This window comes from Elgaria multicarinata, chromosome 4 (assembly GCF_023053635.1).
Source record: "Elgaria multicarinata webbii isolate HBS135686 ecotype San Diego chromosome 4, rElgMul1.1.pri, whole genome shotgun sequence".
Lineage (NCBI taxonomy): Eukaryota > Metazoa > Chordata > Lepidosauria > Squamata > Anguidae > Elgaria > Elgaria multicarinata.
The window spans coordinates 24737390-24762703 of NC_086174.1; the positions used below are offsets into that span (position 1 = coordinate 24737390).

The 25314-nt window shown below is 41.8% G+C and overlaps 1 protein-coding gene across 1 annotated transcript in view; it reads left to right on the forward strand.

Annotated features, from left to right (window-relative positions):
- Positions 1-25314, forward strand: part of SRBD1 (S1 RNA binding domain 1) — a 207178-nt gene that overhangs the window by 25344 nt on the left and 156520 nt on the right. Inside the window, exons 10-14 of the mRNA XM_063123963.1 lie at positions 6668-6771; positions 9849-9956; positions 12858-13015; positions 14147-14237; positions 16125-16232. Of these exons, the coding sequence (XP_062980033.1) occupies positions 6668-6771; positions 9849-9956; positions 12858-13015; positions 14147-14237; positions 16125-16232 (569 nt within the window). The remainder of the gene's footprint in view (positions 1-6667; positions 6772-9848; positions 9957-12857; positions 13016-14146; positions 14238-16124; positions 16233-25314) is intronic.

Genomic DNA, 25314 nt, shown 5'->3' on the forward strand with positions numbered 1-25314 from the left:
GCTTTCATTTGTCCTTCAGTTTGCTAAGAAGTGAAAAGCCATTTGAGGATTTAGTTGCTAACCTTGAGTTTCACCTTCCTCCTGCATTCTCCTGAGCCTTTTCAAATGGATTTCCTGTGCTGCGTGCTTATGTGCACAAGGGCTGTGATTCGAAACGAGCCCATACACACACACAAAGGCAAAAGCCTACTGGCTGGCTGCCAGAAATTTGCAGGTTTCTTCAGATCGATGCTTGAGCTTCAGCGGCCCTCTCTTCTGCAGCTTGCCGATTTATTTATTTATTTACTGTGTGGATTCCCTCTGCACATTCTTTCTCTCCCAGATTTTAATCCCAATTCGTGTTTCCTCTGACACTCTCATCTGCTGTTCATTTCCCTGCCCCACTCTTGCTTCCAGCCTCCTGATTCCCCCCTTTCCTTTTGTTGAAGAGCAAACTTATGGGTGCAAGGGAGGGGTGAGAATGCGTGGCCAGCCAGGGCAGAAGGTGGGGGTGAAGCAACAGCTCTTTCTTTCCCTCCTCCTTAGCTTTTTGCTGTCGGTTTGTCATTCCCCCCCCTCCAATTTCCCCTGGCATTATTGGGAAGGAAACTAAGTACACCAGCTCAAAATAGGAATGTACAGATTGTGTTGAATCGCTTCTGCGTCTCATGGATTGTGCAGCGTTTTTTGTTCCATCATCTGTGCATTGAGGAAATCAGATTGTGGTTTTTTGTGGGAGTGTACTCAAAGTTTGTTCCACTTGCACAAGTGCGGATCAGCACGTTGCGCATTTGCAACAAACTGCATTGGCGCAAGTGGAAATTTGCAGAACCTCCCTCCCAAAAGTTAAAAACCGGTTCAAAGACTCAGAAAAAGCAGGTTGGATTCATAGAATTCCAAACTGATTTGAATTTGTTGTGGATTTCTCCCAACATTCCTTGCTCCAAGGCAGGCATACTACTCCCACCCACCCCATTTTGGAGATGGTTTGAGGACATGAAGTGACTTTGGATCTGACAGACCCAAAGCCTCCCCTGAACTGCCCCTGGACATCCCTTTCTTGCCCATATTTCTGTTGCAGCTTCCCCTTTCAGGCTTTATCTGACACCCTCTTCCACCCTGTATTTCTCTGCTTCCAGCCCTCTGTTCTTTCCTTTCCTTTTGTAGAAGAGCAACCTAACAGTTGAGAAGATGCTATTCTCCAGCCAGCGTTTTCAACGGGCTTGAAAATAGAATGCTTTAGTGAAAACCCCTGTGAGTTGGAAGCAATGATGATGTGAGCTGTATTGGATGACATTGTTTGCTTTAAAAAAAGTAATTTTGATTTCACTTGAGAGATGGACATTTTTTGCTTTAGACTCCCCTGTCAAAGTGGGGAAAATGTGAAAAAAAATGTTTTGTTTTGTTCATAAATGCTTGTCCTCCTAATTCCTGCCATTTGCTTTGGCAGTCAAGGTACCAGATGCTATAATATTTCACATGTAATTTTTATTCTTTGCTGTGTTGTTCAATGATATGTCAGGCCTGGTATGTCAACAAGCACAGGGAAAGCTGAGGAATATAAATTGGTGCAATGTCCCCAGGTCATTTTTAGACCATTGTGTTTAACATATGTGACATGTCTGAGTTAGCTAGTGATTGAATTAAAGTTCATGATTGACACGGAAAGCTTGCTCGTGACAGGACTGAGGGCCTATAGCATACATCAACATGCGCGACGACACAGGAATGTCAACTTTTAACAGCTTTTTAATGGTTTCTGCAAGTCTGATGTATCAGAAATGCATGTTTTTTGTTAACTTTCCAGAGCAGCGTACATAGCAATTATCTGTTTTCTGTAGACTGGCTCTTGCATATTCATTATTTCATGGAAATGATTACCTTCCATCAAGTAAGTCAAGAATGAGAATCTATAGAGACCAGTGTTGTGTAGTGGTTAGATTGCTCCACTTAGGACTGGGGAGACCTGTGTTGAAACCCCTACTCAGACAGGGAGCCCAGTGGGTGACTCTGTTCAATCTCTCTCTCAGCCTAACCTACCTCCCAGGGTTGTTGTGATGATAAACAGATGGGGGAGGATCTTTTGGATTTGTTAGGTACCGTGAGAGCAGCCTTGTTCTGAAGTGGGGGAGAATGGCTTAAATAAATAGATCTAGCAGCTTCCCAGACCGGGTGCAGATGCAAGGCTGTCTGATCTCTTTCGTGTGGATACGTGAGTGGAAGTTGTTTGCAGACTCATGTGTTCCTTTCTGCTCACTTGTAGGCATTCCACCTACTCCCACCACCCTCCTCCACATCCCTTTGAGTTTTGGAGGGATCTGTAGTTACTGTTATATTAGTGCAGGGGTTCAGAACCATGGCTGTGAACCGCCCAGAGAGCTCTGGCTATTGGGCAGTATAGAAATGTAATAAATAAATAAATATAAATAAATGGCCCTGGAGCCAAATCCAGCCTGTCTGGGGTCCCAACCCAGCCCTCCTGCAGTCCTGAGAAGGCCACGGCCTTTCCCCTGGCCATGCTGCCCCCTCACCACCAATCATTTGGTGGTATCTTATCAATCTATCTATCTAAAATTATTTCTAAGATGCCTTTAAGGGTGGAACCCCCAAATGGCTGACTTCCTGACTTTTGTGCATTCCCCCCTCCCCATTTTAAAAACGTGCAATGCCTCTCATAAGGATTAGTTACTAGCAGTAAGAACTTTATGCTAAAACATGCTAGGTTTTGGGGGACCACCCCACTCCCCATTGGAATGCGGTCTCCAAGAATATCTCTGATTTGGAATTCAGCCCTCGGGCTAAAAGAGGGTCAAGACACTTGTGTCAGTGTCACAACTGCTCCAGCGTCTTTCTAAAGTTTGGAACTCTGCTTAGAAGTGGACATGGAGACTGTGAAAGGAAGGGGAGAGGAGCGTGGGAGAGGCTACAAGGTGCTCCTGGTTCCCTGATCAATCATGGTGAAGTGATTGGGCTGCATTCCCTCTCTGGCAGGCCTTAGTGGTTAATTGACAGAAAGAGAAAGAAAAAAGAATGCTGGATGTCCAAGCGTCCAGGAAGTCCCATCAGATGTAGACTGTACGACTTTGGGTCAAAGACGTTTTTTCTGGGGAGGATCTGAAGGGTGGACAGCTGGTCGCCTTCATTTGCACTGGACGAACTGCCAGACAGATCAGTGGCTCAGAATGAGACAGTGTTGTATATGAACTGACAGGTTACATAGTCAGATTTCTGTTGAAAATGAGGTACCCATTCCATGGTCCTTGTCTTCACTAGTTTGGTTTAGCTTTGCGCATGGACTCCCTAGTTTGGATTTATAAACCGCATCCCTGTACATAACTTCTGCTTCCTTTGGGAAATGCCAGAAATGCTTGCTTCATCTTAAAAGGCTGGATCTGTGGCGTTACCCCACAATTGATTATATTGTATATGTCTAGATTAGTATGTCTGGTAAGTAGGGAATGTTAGAACTGAGTGGGTGTGGTTTATGATGTAATAGGTCGGCGGGGGGAGAGGAGAATATTAGGAGTGTGTTGGGAGTTGTGGAGGGAGATTTTTTTTTTTAGGTTTTGTTGTCGGGTGGTTTATTTTTTTGTAAAGTAAGAAGAGTTTAGATTCTAGGGACTTAGGATTGGTATAAAGAGAGAGAGGTGGTTAGTGTGTGGAGAGTTTAGATTAGGCCGGATTGAAAGTATTATATTTTTATTTAAAGTCTTTAAATAACAATAAACTTATTATTATTATTTTGTTAGCTACCAAATACCACGTGTCAGCTTGGCATTATTTACCTGCCTTACAGTTATTAAACACCCACCCCATATTATACCCACAGTATATTTAGAGCAGATCCTGTATTAAATCTGTTTCCCTCATAGCTAGGGGGAAAGTTTTAATTAACCCTCCCTCAGGTTTTCAAGTGGTGGTGCTTGGCCTGAGAAAAGTTTATGCGATGGGCCTAGTGTAAAGGTTTGTTACATCGCAGGATCCAAAAAGTTTTCATCACTTCACAGACTTCCGTGTGTGTGTGTGTGTGTGTGTGTGTCTGTAGGGAAAACCCCCCTCACAGGTTGAACTTTAACAAACTAATGTGAATAGCTTTGTTGTCATACATCCTGTTACCAGGTGGAAAATTATTTCTAAGATGCCTTTAAGGGTGGAACCCCCAAATGGCTGACTTCCAGCCATTTGGGAGTGGAGGATTGGAATCTGGCTTCATTTCATACACTCGTTTTGCTGTATTTTGTCCAGTAGCTGCAGTTTTGTGCACATTCCTTTAGGCTGTGAACTGTAGCTGGGTGAAATGGACATCTGGATGATTTATTGGTTGACCTATTCGCATTGCTTCGATAAAATGTTTCTTTATAATTGAAACTGCATTTGTTTCAATGATAAAGAGAACTCACTTGCTCTCGTTTAATTATTCATTCATGTATTAAATTATTTGTTATCATGCCTTTCTCCCCAAAATGACAATTAAGGTGGTTAACAATAAAATCCTGATTTAACAAAATCTTAATGAAAACATACCATAAAAACAAATACATTAAAAACACATCAGTAAAAGCAATAAACAGGATGAACAACCCTTAAAAAAATGGATACTGTTGTTTTATACTGTTGTTTTTATTTTTTTGATGGTTTTAAATTTTGTATACTTTTTAATGTTCACAGTTTTTAATTTTTGTAAACTGTCCAGAAAGCTTCAGCTATGGGGTGGTATATAAATTTAATAAATAAATGTACATTGATGGTGCTATATAAATAAATAATAATAAATAATAATAATAAATAAATAGCAGCAATACCAGCTGATATTCCCAAAGTCTGCCAGAGTAAAAATGTCAATAGGCCCATTCAGAAGACACCTTAAACCATGCTCAGTTTACATAATGGACACCTTTAACCATGCTGGTTAAGCCAGAAAGCCAGGCTGTGTTCAGAAGATACCTTAAACCATGGCGAATAAAGCTTTTTGCTTTATTCACCATGGTTAAAGCCATGGTTTAAGGTGTCTTCTGAATTTGCCTGCCAGTGGAAGGACAACGTAGAGGGGACTGGGAGCAGCCACCAAGAATGCCTTCTCTTGTGTCCCCACTAAATGTAGCTCTGATTGCAGCACTACCAAGAGAAGGGCCTCCGCTAAAGAGGCTTCTATCAGAGAAAGCAGTCTTTCACTAATGCATTTCCCCCATTAATTGTATGATGTAAGATTGGTGAGTTAAAGGCTGGATGTTCTGTATAAAAACAAATCCACATGTGGTTAAAGAAAGAAAGATTGCGAACCAGGTAATGTAAGAGATTCTAATTTTGTTCTGAGAGAAATATAATTTTACAACTGGTATCCATTATGTAAATTGAGCACATATGCATAATTCCTCTTATCTTGCAAATTATGCAGTTTATTATGCAGGTTTTTTTTGGTTTTTTTGTTTTGCTATTTTTGTAATTGTGATCTTGTTAAATTATGAGAGGGACAAGAGCCGAGACCTCCAGCTATTGAAAATCTCCTTCTCCTTAGATAGGAAGGTAGGAAGCTGCCTTGCTCTGAGTCAGACCCTGGGTCCATCTAGCCCAGTATTGTCAACGCTGACTGGCAACAGTGGTTGTCTGGGTTTTGGGGCAGGATTCTTCCCTCGCTCTACCTGGAGAAACTGGGGATCAAACTGCTCCACCACACTGAGCTATGGCCCCTCAGTTTTAGATTTCAGAAGGCATTAGCCGCTTTCACACCTAAGGCAAGGGTGGGCAACCTACAGCCTCATCCTCATCCTAATTCCATGCAGCTCTCAGCCTAATTTCAAAAGCCCTCTGCCTGCAATCCATTTCTGACCTCTGACAATAGTGATTGGACCCTTCTGTGGGAAGCAAGAGTTTGGGGAAGAGAAAAGGGGGTTGGCAAAAAGCACTTCCAGCTCCATATTTTGAAGGGCCCTTGGACAAGACACCCTCAGTGAGTCTCCCTTCTCATTTCTATTGTTTCCAGTTGCTATTGCTCCTCTGCCACTTTCTCACCATGGCTTGCTTGACAGGCAAAGGCCCAATGAACTAGGAGGCCATGGCATCTCCTGCTCTTCCTTCTCCTCACCACCATTTTCTGGGCCAGCATGAAAGACAGGAGAACTATCAGGCTGCAATGGTGAAGAGGAGGAGAAAGTCCAGAGGACTCTTGTCAGAGGGGTGTGAGCCCTTGGCAGATGGGATGTGGGCCCTCCAAAAGATGGAGCTGGGCCTACTGGTGGCAGTTGACTGACCATGCCTATCATTGACTCTGGCCTTGGCTGAAGGAGAGACAAAAGAGAAAGGGAAAAGGCATAACCCACCAAGTTTTTGCTCTGGTACTGCCACTGCTGGCTTCGGCCTTGCTCACCACCAATATGTGGCCTCCAACAGATTTCCCAAGAAGCCTAAGTGGATCCTCCCCACACATATTCTGTCTCTTTTCCATGTTCCTGGGCAATCATGGCATACCATGGTCATTTCAGTACTTCATACTATGGACATACAAAATTGCCTTTATACTGAGTCAAACCAGCAATCCCTGTAGCTCAGTTATGTTGCACGAGCAACAGAATGGGTACAATTTTGAAGATATTGACTGGCTTAAACTTCTCATCTTCTGGCTATATTGTGTATCCTATGTGTTGTTGTTGTTGTTGTTGTTGTTGTTTTATCATTTATATTTGTCATTTAGATTCTAGCCATTAATCGAGGGGAGAATTTGAAAGTCCTGACAGTGAAGGTCAACATTCCTGAAAGGGTGAAGATTGAATTCTCGAGGTGGTGTGTAAATGGAAGGTCTGTATGGAGATGCTACCACATGCATTCCAATGTTTAATTTGTCTTCCTCATAAGCATTGAACACTGAATGCATCTTATATGGGGTTATATTGTAATGGAAAGCAGCTTTTGGCAACTAAGTTGGAGGTACAGCTTAGAGGGCCGGAAAGGCTTCAGGCATAAGAACATGAGAAGACCCATGCTAGATCAAACCAAGGGTCCATCTAGTCCAGCGTTCTGTTCACACAGTGGCCAACCAGCCACAAGGAGCCCACAAGCAGGATGTGACCATCCCCCACAGCAACTGGTGTACATAGGTATACTGCCTCTGATCCTGGAGGTAGAATATAACCATCAAGACTAGTAGCCATTGATAGCCTTCTCCTCCTTGTGGGATGTATTTTGTTTCTTAATGCAACCCTGAGATCCACCAGCCAGAATCTGGCACTAAAGACATTCACTTGCTGTAGAACAAGGGTAGGGGACATGTTTTGCGGGCTGAATTGCCCCAGCCCCTCCGTGGGCTGGATGATGTCAGTTGGCAGGGCCACACTCATTGATGTTTCTGGAACCACCCCACCCATTTTGCCTTCCTCCCTGTTGTGAAAGAGGTACGGAGTTCTGTGCCTCTCTCAGCACAGAGAAAGGGACTTGGCCGGTGCTGGGAGGAGCAGCTGCTCCTTCGAGCATCTGCCAAGTCCCCAGTTTCGCACACTGCACATGGAGGTGGACTACAAATGGGCTTAGCCAGTGGCTGCAAGGATGTCTGCTCCTCTGACTCTGCTTGGGTTGGAAAGAGTGCCCGCCCCTTCCAACCCCAGCTGAATCGCTGGCATCATTTGCCAGACCAGGCCCCTGTCGCCTGCTGGTATCTCTGATCTGTGATTTAAGGTAACAGCAGGAATTCCCTTATGCCCATTGCTTGCCCTACTAATTGAGAGAAGGAGTGATGTGCAGGCCAAGCCCACCTTCTGGAGGAATCCAGTCTGGCATATTACTATGACTTTATTAGAATGCAAGCCTATGCGGCAGGGTCTTGCTATTTACTGTTTTACTCTGTACAGCACCATGTACATTGATGGTGCTATATAAATAATAATAATAATAATAATAATAATAATAATAATAATAATATTGCTTTCTCTTTTCCCCACTGCTGGAAATATAAACTATGCAGATTTCGATGCATTGGAATGTTTGATGAATATTCTGGTAACGTTATTTCAGCAGTTCAGTCGTAGGCTGGGCATGCTTGTTTAATTCTGTAATCTTTCTGTCCCAGACTATGGGTCTGCCATTTTAAGGGAAGAACTTTGGCCCATCAGATATGGATCTCGAGCCTTTCACTGCTTATTCTTGCATTAGGTTCATCAACCAGATCTGCTATGAATGTTTCTATGTCTTGTACCTTGAATCCTCTGGGTTTGGGATGTGGTATATCTTGTGCAGTAGTGTGGACAGACAAAATGTGCCCTCCCTCCCAATCCACTGGTTCATGCGGATTCATATTCCATTGAATCTACACTTTTTAATGGACCAATATTAGGCTTGCTGAAACATTTATTCTTCATACCTATTGGGTACATGCTCTAGGAATTAAACTGTGTTACACCTGGAACACCAAAAGGGGACCTGAGTAACAAACTGGGACAGTGAGTGCTAGCTTGATCCAGCAGGTACAGCATTGGACCCGGAACTGGGAGATACTTAACATTACGAAGTGTGCTATCTCAGTAACAACCCTGTAAGGCAGGCCAGACTTATTGTCTCATGGTCATTTGGGGATGGTTGGGGCCCAAGCTGATAAAACATTCTCTTGCTTGAGGCCACCTAGTGGCAGGGGTGAGACTTAAATTGGCAGCTGTTTGGCTCACGGTTGTCACCTGTCACCCCTGTGCTCTGTCCGCCATATTTACCTGGAATGACTTTGGACTTGTTGGGCATTTGGGCAATTGATGGGTTTTATTTAGTTTTTTGGGTTACCTGACCAATGTTTGGTTTTTTTAATTGATTTCTATTCTTGGGCAACTGTAGTTTTAAAATAGGTATACATTTGAATAGATTGATGCCTGCATGTGAGTAATAGCTAGCTTTCTCTTATCTTGCTGACAATCTCGCTAGTTCCTTTTGTTAGCTTTAAGGAGATGTGTTGGGTAACCAGTAGATGTTGGATGTGACTCTGCAGATTTGACTGGCTCTCTAAATTGTGGCAAGAGCTCCCCACCCCATCCATACTCTTCTGTTGACATAGTTTGCATTCATTCTATGCGCTCAAGGTTATTTCTATGGTTCCAGCTGCTTCATGGACGCTATGACTTGAGATATTCACCTACATTTGATTGATAGTAGTCGTCCAAGTCTTTGCTATCTATTTGACTTTGGTTACTAGACTTAATAACAACCTTATATGTATGCCCATTCTGATAATGGTTTGCTGTTTTCAAGGAGTACAAGGTCCTGTGAAGAAGTCATTAGTAATAGGCATTAGCCCCATTCAGGCTTTATTTTATTTATTTATTTTATTTATTTATTTATTACATTTTTATACCGCCCAATAGCCGAAGCTCTCTGGGCGGTTCACAAAAATTAAAACCACAGTAAAACACCCAACAGGTTAAAACACAATTACGAAATACAATATAAAAAGCTTTGAAAGTGTTCAGAAGCCACATGAGGGAGAGGGTGGAAGCAAGGATGAACAAGCTAGCCCTGCCCCCTCTCCATCCCAATCTTCATTGCCCTTGTCATGTTTAGGGCAAACTTCTGCAGTGGAGAGGGTCTTCTATCTTCGGAGGTTTCCTGTGCGACACAGAACTCTGGAAAATCAGGCTCTGTGCTGCAGAATTTTGCCCTGAACACAAGGAGGGCAATACGGATTGGTACAGGGGCCGAGGCTAGAAGGCTTGTCCTCACTCCCCCACCCCGTGTGTTCATTGCACATGTTCCTTGAACATTTTAAAGGAACCTCTGAGCAGAGCTAGCATGAATGGCTCTATCCAATCTGTCCTGATAAAGCTATGGGTTGACTCTTTGCAGGCTGGTCTTTAAAAATAATGTTAACAAATGGCCTGAATCTTAAAATTTTTGGTGCACAGGTGGAAACCAAAGGCCTATGCAAACCCTGAATTAATGGAGCTGCTGCGTTATTCCGTCGAAGATGCCTTTAAACGCCTGATTTATCCGCTTCTCTGCAGAGAATTCAGGTAAAGTGATGTATCTTCACTAATTAAGGATGAGTAAAAACATTGCTGGATCAGACCAATGTCATGTCTGCTTTCCCACACCTCTGTGGGAAAGCCAACCAGACACCTCTGGACAGTGCACAACAGTGCACAAAGGCAACAACTCCCCTCCCACTGTTGCCTTCCAGCCAATGGAATTCAGCAGTGTAAGTTCTACTGAGCCGCCATCGCTAGGGGCCTTTAGCCCTGTCTTCCATGGATTGGTCTAATCTCCTTCCAAAGCCATTTATTCTTGACAGGTTTGTCCGTCTGGAATATATGTATTTTATTCCTGTAAGCCACCTTGGGAGATCTTCAGCACTGAAAGGCGTCCAAGAAACATTTAAAATCAATGAATAAAAAAAATCTAAATAAATAAATAATACCATAATCCTGAGAACACTTACTTGGAAATGAGGTCCACTAGTATCAATAGTAATTACTCCTGTTAGATGTGCCCATTATTGGGGTAGCTGATGTGTTTTTGAAATCCTCCCTTATCTGAAATAATTTTCTCTTTAGATCTACAGAATATGCAAAATTTGGCAAGTTAAAGGTACTTTTCCCTAACAGTCAGGATGGTGGAACAGAAGTTAATGATCGAAAATGCATTTTAAATGGCTGGAGAGTTGGCAGTTTGTGTACGCAAACTGCAATTTATTTAACATTTTTAACGACAGTGCCATATTGTGGTGGGTTTTGTTTTGTTTTCTTGTCTCCATATTGAGTGATACGACAGTTTGCTATAATGGTCTTGATGCAAACCGCTGTGCTGCCAAAATTATTTTATTGTATCTGTTTCACCGTCGCTGTTTCAATAATGCTCTCCATCATGTTGTTCTAATTCTATTTCTCGTACTTCTCTGGAGAGAATCCGAGAGGCTAATTGCTCTAGTTATACGTATCTTTGTAACTGTCATTTCTCCCATCTAAATTAACAATTTAATAGCTATAATATCGGGCTCAACTCTGATATGGGTACTCTAATGACTACAGACTATGAAGCAATGCGTTTTACCAGGGACAATATAATGGCTTCTGTTACCATCTGAAGTGCCATTTTGGTATTGCAGGAATAAAATACGAGTTTAAATTTAAACATGTAGTTCCAAAGATACATTTAAGGGTCAGGCTGTTGTTGTTGCTTTTCCTTGAGTTTGTGGAAGTTGTGGAATTGTATGTCATAAAAAGATTTCCCAAAATTTCTGACTGCCCAGTTAAGCAATTTATCTGCTCGTTCTATTTTTGTGACTTTTACTGGTGTCTTTATTTGTATTGTATCTTACTTGTGTTTTACATGAATTTGCTTGCCAAGTGCAAAGCCTCTTGAAGTTATAAATTCTTCAAAGAAACAAGGCTTCTAAATTCTAAAGGCAATAGTAATGAGTTAAAATAAAACCGAAGAGTGATATTGAACTTTAGGACCAGTTGTTCCTTTGGAATGCGGTGTGTGTTGTTGTGTTCCAAGGCACTCGGCTAATATTTGGAATGGTGAACCACGTCAGATGGCTGTAACATGTCATTGCTTCCCCCTGCCTGTGCCATTGCTGATCAGGAAGGTGTGGTGCTGATATGGCGAGTAACTAAAACACCTGCCCCATGTGGTGTCAAATTTTGGATATTACTGAAATGGAGTGGGATTTGCACTTACAATGACCGTAAATGCACGTAAGGGAGGAGAAAAAAATCCCTTTGAAATATGAGCACAGTTGTCTAGGGAATGTCTTTCACTCGACTCAGGTAATGAGATAACGGAGCCATATCCTTCAGTAAATGGACTGTTGGTTTTAAAGTGGCTAAACCAGGAGTAGAAGAACCAGAAAGAGATGAGCATCCAAAGCAGGTCACAGAGGAGAGAAATACATTCTCAGGATGGAAAATAGATTTATTGACAAGAGGCCCAATGCATTTCGGCCTGTCTTGGGAGCTTCTCCAGGGGGCTGCAATATTAATAACAAAAGTAGAATACAATGAAACAATACACAGTATTAAAACTTTCCCCCCAGAATAGTTTAATTAAAGACATTGCCACTAAAGCCTATGCATATGTACTAGTATGAAAAATCTTATTAATCTGGCATATTGCAAAAGTATAACATACAAGTTCTTACTTACTAGAAAGAAATGTCTGTAGAATTTCTTCCAGTAAAAAGATTGTCTCCTGTATTATTCTCCTGGCGACTGAAAAGTGTATTCCTCAAACTCATTCTAATATTGTTAGTCTGTTTTTTTCTGGGATCCGCTAGATCAGTGGTTCTCAACCGTCCTAATGCCGCGACCCTTTAATACAGTTCCTCATGTTGTGGTGACCCCCAACCATAAAATTATTTTCATTCTTCTCTACACGATGCATTGTCGTGGGATGGTTTACTAATGAAAATAATACGTAACAATAGCTTTAATAATACAAAAGATGATACATGATATAGTTCAGTCAATACAGTTTCCTAAACCATCGTAAATATGTGTTTTCCGATGGTCTTAGGCGACCCCTGTGAAAGGGTCATTCGACCCCCAAAGGGGTCCCGACCCACAGGTTGAGAACCGCTGTGCTAGATGTTTTCATGTATTTATGATAAGATAAAGAATGCTTTTCTCTCATTTGTAAGCCAGGAGTAAAACATCTGGTGCCCTCCAGCTGTTTTAGACTACAGCTCCCATCAACCGCAGCCGGCATGGCCAATAGTAAGGGATTTGGGGAAATCTAAACAATTACCCCCAGTGTAATGTTGTTGTTTTTTAAAACGAAACAAAAACCAACCTGCTTATGGAAGAAATCAAAGAGGGAGAGAAAATCATAGGAAAGAGCCATGGAGTGTTGGTGTGAGAAACTAAAATGTGTTTTGTGACACAATAACCCTTTTTGCAATGTTCCTTTCTTAGATCAAAATTAACCTCAGATGCGGAGAAGGAATCTGTAATGATGTTTGGAAGGAATCTCCGCCAGTTGCTTCTTACAGGCCCTGTAAGAGGACGAACCTTGATGGGCGTTGATCCTGGTTACAAGCATGGCTGCAAACTGGCAATCATTTCACCAACCAGTAAGTCTGATATTCCAGCTGTGAGAAGTGGTAGTTGTATTAGTAGGGCATAGATCATGTCTGCTAAGGGTTATTCTGCATACATAGTGCTTCTGTTTAGCTTGGGAAAAAGGAGGCTAAGGGGAGACCTGTGAGAGGTGTACAAAATTATGCATTGGTGGAGAATGTGGATAGAGAGACAGTTCCCTCCCCCCCACCTCCCATAATACTAGAACCCGGGGTCATCCCATGAAGCTGATTGGTGAGAGATTCAGGACAGATAAAAGAAAGGAATTCTTCACACAGTGCATAGTTAAACTATGGAAATCACTACCACAAGATGCGATGGTGGCATTAGCTTAGGTGGCTTTAAAGGGGGTTTAGGCAAATTCCTGGAAGAGAATGTTGTCAATTGTCAACTCCTTAAGGATCTTTTGCCTCCTTGAGAGTCTCAACTTCATTCCTTTACCTTTGCCTTCCCAATAATATGGGGTTTAGGCTGTAGATGTGAGGTGAATGACACTCCAGACACTTGGCTTAACACAACAGTTTTCTAGTAAATTAAAACAAGCAAATCACAATGAAAGGTATTTTCTCATTAGTGCTGAGTGATGCAAAATACATTAAAAGAAAATAAAGTTGCAAAAAGGCAAGTTCCTTTACCCAAACTGCATGTAGACTTTTCTAGACTGCTTCTTCCTGCTCCTTCTTCATGCTCTGGTCTTCTCCCTCTTTTCTCTCTAGCTCTCTTACTCTATTATACCCTCTTCCCACAAAACAAAGTACTGTTTCAATTTTGAAAAAAAGGAAGCCTAACTCAGGAATTGAAACTTAACTGGGAAATAGAACTACGCCTCTCAGGGATACCCTGTCCCAACAGAAAACCCCCAGGCCTCTAGGGCTGACCTTATTACCTTTCCTCTGTAGGCCACACACACCCAGTTTGGACATAACAGGAAACCCTAGTTACTTTGAAATCTTTCACTTCCTGTTTTAATCTCACAGCTGTGCCATAGCAGAAAAGAGGTGGAATGAGTGCAATGTTTTCTGAGGTTTGTTCCCATAGTGTGAAACCATGGTGTAATGTTATATTTGAAACAGGTCATAGAGACTCTTCCTAACAAGATGGCTTTTCCTTTCTTGTTGGGTTAGGTCAGATACTCCATACTGATGTTGTCTACTTACATTCTGATAAAGGATTCTATGAAGCTCAGAAGATTCGGAAACTTCTGTTGGATTACAAGTATGTTAAAGAAGTTCTTGCTGCTGTTTTGTTTATATTTATTAGAACTGGGCTGAAATTAAGGAGGTGCTTTTTACAATCTTTTGCTTGCCCCCCTCCCAAAAGTACCCCTAATGTGGCAGTCTTTCTCAAGTCTTTGTGGGTATTGTGGAAGAGAAGATTAGCACTTGGTTCCCAAAGCAACAGGGCCACCATTCCCTATTGTGCTGTGCAGGTGGGCAGTAAAATTGCTAGTGCAGTGTGGCATGAGAGGGCTGCATTCTCTCCACCATTTCTCTGTTTAAATAAGCTATAAGCCTTGTGCCTGTGAACACAAACACTTTCCTCCTCCCTTCTTGGTTTGCTACAATACAATACAATACGGAAGTCTCCAATTAACAGCAGTTTCCTGTTCCATTTTAAGCCAACTGCAAGCCATGATTTTAAGATTGTAGCTTATCCTGATCCTGGTAGCCATACTTCCCCAGTTTGGATGAAACTGCACAACACAAGGGGAAAGGAGAAGGAACTATATCTGTGAACAAAAAACTTGTTCATATCTCAGCTTATTAAGCTGAGATACAATCGTTCAACCCTCGCCAAGGATTTTCAGTCCTGTTGCCCCTGTAATGGAGTCACACTACACCCCTTCTGAGTGAAAGAGTTTTCGAACTTCCCTGTTAATTCGGTTATGTGTGCCAGATGTAATGTATTTGTGAACTCATGCATTCATGGTAAGAGGTCATCAGGTTTCACTTCTCTTCTTTGAGGTAAATTTCCCTGCTCTTCTTTTATCAATGTTAGTGATGCAGCATTATGTTAATAGTTACTGTAGTTACCAGGTTCAGTTCTCTAGAGAAGATACTCCCAGCATCCTCTGCACATGGAACTCAGTGGTGGTAACTCAGGCTGACACTTACAGTCTCTGTTACATTTTCTCTAATCCATTCAAAAGACATAAATAAATGGAACTGTGTTAAAGAGATCAAGGAGAAGCTTAGCATGTTTTCCTTTGTTTTTATATTTTATATTTGTATTGTTTTTGTAAAAGGCCCTGGAAGCTTTGCTGAAATAAATAAATAAATTCGCAGAAAATGATAATGGTCCAATTCTGGAGAATCCTGCCTTCTCATTCACAAGCAAGTGTGCCAGTGCCACAAGCAAAGTGTGTCAGAGGAACTCACTAGGAAGAAAAAGCTTAGGGTTACATCCAAAGACTTTGGGTTTGTTGCTCCCCTAACAAGCTAGAGTCAGAAGCCAAAGTTTGAAGTTGGCTTATGATTCCTGGCTTGTTTGGGAGTGACAAGCCAGGAGTCAGGTTCAGATGTAACACTAAGCTTTTTCTTGCTAGTGAGTTCCTGTTTACTGATGCTGCTTCTGCTGGTGGGAGAACCTAAGTGGGGGTGGTTGGGCAGTAAACACCAATATGCTTGCTTGTGAATGAGAAGCCAGGATTCTGGCTTATCATAGAGTTTGATGGGGCTATTTAGGCCTTCATGTACAACCCCCTGATTTGTGCAAGAATCCAGTTTAAAGCACCCCAGGCAAATGGCTGTCCAATCTGTGCTTGAATATGTCCAGTGACCTAGAGTCCACCACTGCCCTAGGCAGATGGTTCCATGGTCTCACTGCTCTGACCATTAGGCAGCTTTGCCTGATGTTCAGATGAAATCTGCCTTCCTGTAACTTGCACCTGTTATCTCGTGTCCTACAGTCTTTGTGCAAATGTGGTCATTGTCTAAAACAATGTAACAGGTTAGATGGGTCTGTTCATGTCAACTCAGTTGGGTCCAGATTATTAATCTTTTCCCTGATGTTTGGATGGTAGGGGAAACAAATATAGGGGCTGGGTGGTGTGGCTATTTTAGACTTTCTTAACCTTAAACTTCTCTTTGTTTCCATTGAAAGCTGCGGCACTGTTGTGATTGGCAATGGGACGGCTTGTAGGGAAACAGAAGCTTACTTTGCTGACTTAATTATGAAGAAATACTTTGCACCTTTGGATGTCACTTACTGGTAAGTTTTATGAAGCATGTTTATGTTTAGTTGCTTTCATAGGAGTTTGTTTTTATAAGAATTTTTTGAGACTGGCCTTTCTCCATATATCTCCTTCTACTGTATCGGGCTGTTTTCTGGCCTGTGAGAACAAACTTTAAGACTCCTTGGGACACACAAAGGGACACTGAACTGTGCTTACTTATTGTTGCTTATTATAACTAGAATTCCTGTATAAAAGAGACCATTCAGTGATGATCCTGTTTTTTCCAGGCCTAGTGTTACTGAGGGCATGGGGGTAGCAGAATGGATAAAGCTGAGGATGGGATTGAGAAGGGCCTCTGGTAAAGTGCCATGTGGTGAGCTCCCCTGGGGATTGTGAGGAGGTTATCTTTGTGGTGCTGGCAGTTACAAGCAGTGGCCATTATCCCCCACAATGCTCCAGGGGCATTGGCTGCTTTCACAAGAACATGGCGGAAGTTCAGTCATCTTCCAGGGCAAAGGATGGCTGCTTGCTGGGGCTAGTCTGAATGATGTTTTTGTTATTGTTGTTGTCATCAAAGAGGGCCTAGGACAGGTGTAGGTGGTGGGCCCTGTTGGGATGCTTGAGCCCTGGCAACTGCCTGAGGATGCCACTCACTGAAGCCAGGCCTGGAGATGAGATCCAGGAAGGCCAGGGGGCAAATGTTGCCTTAGCCATACACTTTCCAGGTAGTCTTAGGCCAACCACTAAAAATCACAAGTAACTGTACAGGCTTGTTCTAAGGATTACTGAGATTATGTATATGAAGAGCTTTCAAATTGCCTTGCCCATATGAACCAGCCCAACTGTTACAATCTGATTCAACAGCTCTACTCTCTGGCCCATCACAGTTGGAAAAATATTGATGAGAAATTAAGACAGGGCCTTTTCAGTGTTGGTACTACAGCCGTGGAAACTAATGAGATTCAACAGACTCCCTCCCTCTCTGGATTTAGAGAGATGGTTAAGGTGTTTTTGCTGAGGCAGGTTTTTTAGTGTTTAGTTGTTCTGTTTTAATTGTGACATCTTGTCTCTGCTGCTGTTCCTTTTTCGTTTGACTATTTTTTTGGTATTTTTTTATTCTTCTTCATGGTCTCTGTGCATCACATATATGGGCTCAGAGCCTAAACGGAGTCTCATTTCAGGAAAACCTGTTTAATATTGTGTGTTTATCAGTTGATTTTGTAAAAATTTACACAAGGAGAGAGAGAGAGAGAAAGAGAGAGAAACAACATGTAAGTGGTATGTGCTTTCCACCAGGTCTATCATTTAAAAATTTCATGTTTTCCTTTGAAATAGGAAGCTTTGAGATGAAAGCTTGTTTTTATTACTACGAAATCCAGTTAGTGTAGAATTTTGCAGGTTTTCTAAAAGTCATAGGCCCAGTTGAGAAATAATGGCTGGGTTCTCACATCACGTTAACCCACGGTGGATGGCAAGCTATGCTGGGTAGGTGGTTATGCAAAGAACCTATTGTGCTCCCGTCAGATGATCAGGCAAATAAGCTGCACAGAGCAGTTTATTTCACCCTCCTCGCTGCTCCTTCTCCTGCTTTAGTCCTCCAGCCCAGCTGGGCAGGTATCCCAGCTTCCTTTGTGGTGGAAATAGAGATTGCTTGAGAAGAGCAGAGTGACGACAGTGTTTTGGGCTGCTCTTGCTGAGCAGCTCTGTAGGTGAGCTCTGTAACCCACGCTGTGCAACAGACAAAACACTAACCCACCATAAGTGAAATAACCCTTACTCCAGACCATGAGTTCTCAGGGTAGCTTATTTGGGGGAAATAACCCATTTTGTTTAAGTCAATGAATTTTTGGTTAGTCTCCAGTAAGACTCGTTTTTAGTGGGAGTTAGGCTCAGTTTTCTCAGACAGCAGATGAGGGGGTTCTTGATTGTTCCACTTTAGAATGAAGATGAGGGCTCATGTAGTTAAATGCTCCTTCACACACACACCCAATTCCCTGCCTACCAAAAACTACTGTGTCAAGCAGAGAGGTCATAGTTTAACCTTGTCCCTGATACATTAGTTGTAGGGAATTTTATTGTACGGAGGTGCATTCAGTCAAATTGCACAGGCTCACTGAACAGTGTTGCTGTTTAGATATTTGTTTTCCACTGCATATTTATTTGTTAGGGCTAGGCCTAAGTTGCCCTTTGTGATAGTGATTCATTTAGAAAACAGCAATTTGAAAGCAAAGCTTGATCAAATGGTTGGAGAGCTTTGAAATGAGGTGCCACAACAATTGTGTGAACTGTCTCTAAATGGTTTGCTTTTTACATTTTATTCTGTTTCTTTGTATGTATTTCCAACTTCTTTATGGTATGTTCCTAGGTTTATTTTATCCCAGCAGTTCTTTTATGGTGTAGTTTCCATTTGTCGTAACCTGCCTTGGTTTCTATTGTTTGTGGAAAGGTGGGTTACACTACTTGGGAGTAGTAAATGGAAGGAAGAAAAAAAACAATTGTTGAAATTGTAAAAATGAAGTCTAACAAAATGCTACCATGTTGGCAGGATTTGCTACTGTGTTGACAGTAGACAATACTATTGTCTGTTTTATTGTAATTCAAAAGCTAGACAGAAATGTTTTGTTTTGTTACACAAAACTACATTGCTATTCATACTTCTGAGAGCCAAGAATGTGTATGGTTCTGTATAGAATAAGGATAAGGGCAATGGTTGGTAAACAGCTGCAAAATAAAAGCACGCAACCATTGTATAATAAGATGATCATTCAAAATTGTTACATATAACAGATAAAATTCAATTGTGCATAGTGCAGCACAATACAAAAAAGGGGAGGATAAAATTAACCCAGGACTGAGTTTACAAAATGCACAGAAGGGGATACATTCTGGAGCGTGTTCAGGGGAGGGCAACCAGGATGATCAGGGGTCTGGAAGCAAAGCCCTATGAAGAGAGACTGAAAGAACTGGGCTTGTTTAGCCTGGAGAAGAGAAGATTGAGGGGAGACATGATAGCACTCTTCAAATACTTAAAAGGTTGTCACACAGAGGAGGGCCGGGATCTCTTCTCGATCCTCCCAGAGTGCAGGACATGGAATAATGGGCTAAAGTTAAAGGAGGCCAGATTCCAGCTGGACATCATGAAAAACTTCCTGACTGTTAGAGCAGTGTGACAATGGAATCAGTTACCTAGGGAGGTTGTGGGCTCTCCCACACTAGAGGCCTTCAAGAGGCAGCTGGACAAGCATCTGTCGGGGATGCTTTAGGGTGGATTTCTGCATTGAGCAGGGGGTTGGACTCGATGGCCTTGTAGGCCCCTTCCAACTCTGCTATTCTATGATTCTATGTTTAGCCTGGAGAAGAGAAGATTGAGGGGAGACATGATAGCACTCTTCAAATACTTGTAAGTCTGTCAAACAGAGGAGGGCCAGGATCACTTCTCCATCATCCCAGAGTGCAGGACACGGAATAACGGGCTCAAGTTACAGGAAGTCAGATTCCAGCTGGACATCAGGAAAAACATCCTGACTGTTAGAGCAGTACGACAATGGAACCAGTTACCTAGGGAGGTTGTGGGCTCTCCCACACTAGAGGCATTCAAGAGGCAGTTGGACAACCATCTGTCAAGTATGCTGTAGGGTGGATTCCTGCATTGAGCAGGGGGTTGGACTTAATGGCCTTTTAGGCTCCTTCCAACTCTACTATTCTATGATTCTATAATTCTATGATTCTAAGAATACACAAATCTAAGAGTACACAAGGTCAAACCTCTTGTAGTGTACCCATTTCACAGGTCTTCATTAGCTGTTATCCAATAGTAATGTGAATTCTTCCTCCATTGAACTGTGGAAAATCATAACCAATCAAATAGTTCCAGTTCTATCAAGGCCAAAGACAGTCAGTTGCTTTAAAAAGAAAAAAAACCCTTGCTATGCTGACTTCTTGGTTGTTTCCTTTTTCATTCCAAAAGGCTGTTGTTTTTAAGAACAGTAATAAAAGAAGTCTGCAGCCTGTTGTTGGGTCAAACCAGATGGGTCTCCATGGAAGGTCCCCCCCTTTTTAACTCCCCCATGGTGTGAGGGGTGGGATTTCAGGGAAAAATGGGCGAGAAGGGAAAGGTTTAACACTCCCCTTCCAGATCACTGTGGTTCTGATCCAGTTCAAAGCCCCACACACTTGCAACAGTCTGGCAAACTATGGTTAATTTAAGTATGGTTTGTTTGAAAGCAACCAACTTAAAACCATTGTTTATGAAACTAGCTTGTTTCAATAAACAAGAATAACCAAGTTTATGGTTTAGGCCAGGGTTGGCAATCTGGTACCCCCCCAGATGTTTTGGACAACAGCTCCTGTAATCTTTGATCATTGGCCATGCTGCCTGGGTCTGATGGGAGTTGGAGTCCAAAAATCTGGAGGGCACCAGGCTATCTATCTCAGTTTAGACATAGCATTGAACTCTGGTTAATTAAAATTGGAATCAGGCTTCTGATGTCCTCGTAGTCACCATGGCAAAGGAGAGGGAAAGTGTATGAGTTTATTATGTTTGAACACAGTCATTCATATAAATAATAGAAAGCTGAGTGCTTAAGGCTGCAATCCTTTACAGTGTCCTAGGTAAAAGTTTAGGATTGCAGCCTAACTGTATCACTGAAATAAATGGGATGATTCCATAAATTTATTTGGGCGGTTCACAAAAATTAAAAACATTCAAAGTATAAAACAACAGTATAAAACCATAATATAAATGCAATATAAAAGCTCAGCCAGATAAAAACAGCAGCAATGTGAAGTTACAAATTTAAAACACCAAGTTAAAATATATTTATAGACTGTTAAAATGCTGGGAGAATAAAAAGGTCTTCACCTGGCGTCTAAAAGCATATAATGTAGGTGCCAAGTGAACCTCCTTAGGGAGCTCATTCCACAGCCGGAATGCAACAGCGGAGAAGGCCCTCCTCCTAGTAGCTACCTGCCTCACCTAGTAGCCACCTGCCTCATAAATATTTATGTTACACTAGAATGAATTTTCATTGAATCTGCCATCCTATACACACTTATTTGGAAGTAATTCTAAGTAAGTTCCATAGATGTCAGGTTCCAGAGCACCTTTAAAATGCAGTTTAAATTTATTGACCATTAATTCATTAAAGGTACAATCCTATGCATGTTTAGACAGAAAAAATCCGTACAACTCCCAGCATTCCCCAGATTATGCCCTAAACTGGTGTTACCAAATTAAGAATGTGTCCTGGTTTCCCATATGTATCTTTTCTCTTGCTTAAGATTTGCCTTTATTACTTCCATTTTTATTTTTGTTGCACCATATGATTATTCAGTCACCTTTTGGTAACAACCCTCTTTCCCGGCTCTCTAGAAATTGGCAGTATTTGCAGCCATTGGTCATCTGGGAGCATTTAAGTATGCCGAAACAGATTAAGCAAAATCTATTGCGGTGCGCATCTAATTTCCAGTGCATTCTACTTCATTGCTTAAGCAACTTAAATATCAGTAATAAATGCTTTGGTCTTTTTCTAATGGAGTCACTTCCGTGCTTTGATGTGGGGCCTCTTACTGGCGAAAGTTTTAGTTTAGTGTTTAGTTTCTTTGTGTGTTTTTAATACGTGCCTGTGCAAACCTTTATGCACCCCTTTCGACTTTAATGTGTGTTACATTGCCGAATATCTGCATTATTCTCTCTGGACTTTTAAGAAAATGCCACTTTCAAGTCCTCTTGCTTCCTCTGTTTCTAGTGTTTCTCCAGGCCTTAATTACCTTTACTTTTCTGCTTCACAGCACTCTCTCAGTTTGAAGGGCGACTTAACGTTTAGGTTCACATTATGATAATTATATTTCAAGACCATGGTGGGAGGGATTAAGATGTCTTTGCTCTGGCTGCAGATAAAAAGGGCTCAGATCCACTTGTAAAACTAGATTGGTTAGCAGCCCATAGTTTTTATTACATTTGCTACTCATGCAGCATTAATTCTTAATTCGTCAGGTACCTAGGGTGCTGTAACTCTAGAGGTGACCTTGGGACTTGATTTACCTCCGCTCAGTTTTCTTTGTTAATGTGCCATGAAAGAAGTACATGAAAGATAGACAACTTCAAAGCCCCTTTTAAAGTAAAATGGCTGATACAAATCCCCTGGCATTTAATGATGTCTGTCAAATGTTTCAGCTGTCTTGTGTCCTTTTACAAGCTTTTGCTTGCTGCACTAAATCAGTTTGTTTTATGTTGGGATGGGGGCATGAGAGGAGAGAAGGAAGGTTTTTTTGTGTGTGTGTGTGGGTCACTCTTAAAATGATGAAAGTGGTTTATTAACAGCACATGCCTACCCAGAGGTGAATCACACTGGATTTAATAGTATTTATTCCCAGGTAAGTGTTTATAGGATTGCAGCCTGGGACTTATTTCTGAGTAGACATATATAGGATTGCATTGTACAGTTATTGTTTGTCTTCCTCTAGCAAAAAGTTGACTTACAAAAATGCCAAGCAACTTAGTATAGCAAGATTTTGAAAATAAAAATCAACCATCTCAACTTCAAAACATTAGAACAGTAAAATTACAAAATAAATTAAAAGCAACAATAACAATAGCATTTTCTTCCACGAATTTGTCTAACCCCCTTTTAAAGCCATCCAAATTGGTGGGCAACACAACGTCTTGTGGAAGTGAATACCATAGTTTAACGACGTGCAGTGTGAAGAAGTATTTCCTTCTATCTGTCTGTCCTAAATCTTAAATCTCCCACTAATTAGCTTCATGGGATGACCCTGAGTTCTAATATTATGAGAGAGGGAGAAAAATGTCTCCCTATCTACTTTCTCAATATCATGTATAAATTTGTACACCTCTATGATGTCGCCCGTTATGCACCTTTTCTCCAAGCAAAACAATCCCAGCTGATGTAACCTTCCCTCATAGGGGAGATGCTCCAGCCCCTTGATCATCTTAGCTGCTCTTTTCTGCACTTCTTAAAGAGTTAAAATAATATCTGTTTTAGCCCTATATGTTATTCTAAATGTGCGGCATGCAGCTATATCTGTGTTTTTCCTTTTATTAATTAAAGGGGCGGGGCGGGGGTGCAATTGTCATCAGGACCCCATCATACAGTAAGGTGATGTTTATCCCTCCCCAGCAGCAATTGGAATGAAAATCGCCTCCTTGCCGTCCGCAACTTTGAGGCTTGGAAAAAGTTCCCATTTGTGTCAATGGGAACTCCCCTCCCCCGCAAAAAAAAACCCCATAGTCATGTGGGGGCCTTGATTTTTGTCTTTACTGCAGCTGGGAAAGAAAGGAATATGCCCCCCTCCCTACATGCTGAATCTTAATGACAATTTCATCTGAAATTAAAGAAAAATCACCAATATAGGTGGGCTCTACACATTTAACATAATGTGTAGTTTGACCCCTCCAGTTCCAGCTGTTAGAGCAACATCTTGTGGAGTTAATGGTGATGGTTGGTCCTGGTTGGTCCTTTCCTTCTTCTCACAGAAGAGTTGGTTTTATTAACTCCATCCTTTTCAGCTTTTAATAGATGTGGATGACTAGGGACCATTTGATGTGTATGTCAAGTCTTTGTTTTCAACATGCTTAATGCAAATCCAGTGTGTGAACTTTTGTAAACTAGGAGGCAAATGCCTCACGGAGTTCATGATGAATTGTTTATATGAATTACATTCCTGCATATTGGATTGCATTAAAAGTGCACCCGTACTAATGTAGTTGACATTTTAACGTTTTGGAAATTAGATCCTCCCAAATATTATTTATAGTCAAAAAAGAAGGGGAAAGTCTTGCAAAATACTAAACATTTGGTCAGGCAGCAGTTTTAAACCACTGCTAGAATTGTGTGTGATACATTTTCATAAAATCCTCTCCGCCCTCTTTGTACCTCCAACTATGTAGTGTTTCTGTAAGACTTTAATTCAGTTTGGGGCGGGGGGAAGTGTGTTTGTGTAAGATATACATCTCCGCCAGCAGAATGTTGACCATGAAACATCACGAAACCAGGCCTTCTCCAGCAGGTACACTCCCCCATGTGCTTCAGGAGGCAGAAAATGTGGCAAGTTTTAAACACCTTTTGAAAACTTACTTGTTTACACAAACTTGTCCTGGTTTATAATTGATTATGGCGTTGCTCTGTTTTACTGTTTTATCTCTTATTTCTCTGTTGTAAGTTGTAACTGTTAATTTGTTATACTGGCTGTGTTCAGTTGGTCAGAGGGGGAGAAGAAGCCACCGTGGGTTCTTTTCCATGCCCCATTTGTGCCGCACGCACAACTGCTATTTGCATAATTACCCACGAAGTTGTGTGGGTTACATTGTCTGAACCATGCACAGTGTGGGTAGCTTCTTACTCCCCTCCACAGCCCCTACTACAAGCCATGGGTCGTGGGTGTGGGTAAGAAGGCACCTTTGCTCCACACTTCACCAGATTCGGATGACATGGCAACTTGCGCGTCGTTGTGAGTAATTATGCAAGTGGAGTTCACCTGCACAGCACGCGTGGAGGTGGGCAAAGATGCCACGATGGCTTCTTTTCCCTTCATGATCATCTGAGCCCAGTCACTGTATTATAAATGTATGCTGAATGTGGTTTTAATCGTATTTTGTATGTAAACTGCTTATAGATTTTATTATATTAAGCGGTTAGTATTATAATTAACTAACCAGTCTCTCCATTATGCAACCGATTTGTTTTGAAAACTTGGTATTGGTGATATGGGAATTTCTCTAGTCCCCCACAGACCCTTTCTGAAGAGAGTTGGCATTTTCTTCACGAGTCCAGTTTGCAAAGCTATTCCTTCTGTTAGGGTCACCTTGACTCACCTGTGCCAGCAGGATGTTTGTTTAAAGGAACCCCATGAGATTATGGTACAATACCCAGGTCCCTGAGAACCACCCAGATAGTTTAGGAGAAGGCAACTTCCAGCCATCATGGGTTATCTAGCCTTGTGCAGCAATGCAGTCACTGCTTTCTTGTAGCTTCCTGGGGTTGGAGCTGGGCATAATGAATGCTGTGTTTCCTTCTGATGCAGACATCTCTCTCTTATTCATGTAGGCAAGTCCATTGTTAATATAGGATCACTTGTTTAATTTTGCTGTAGGAGCAC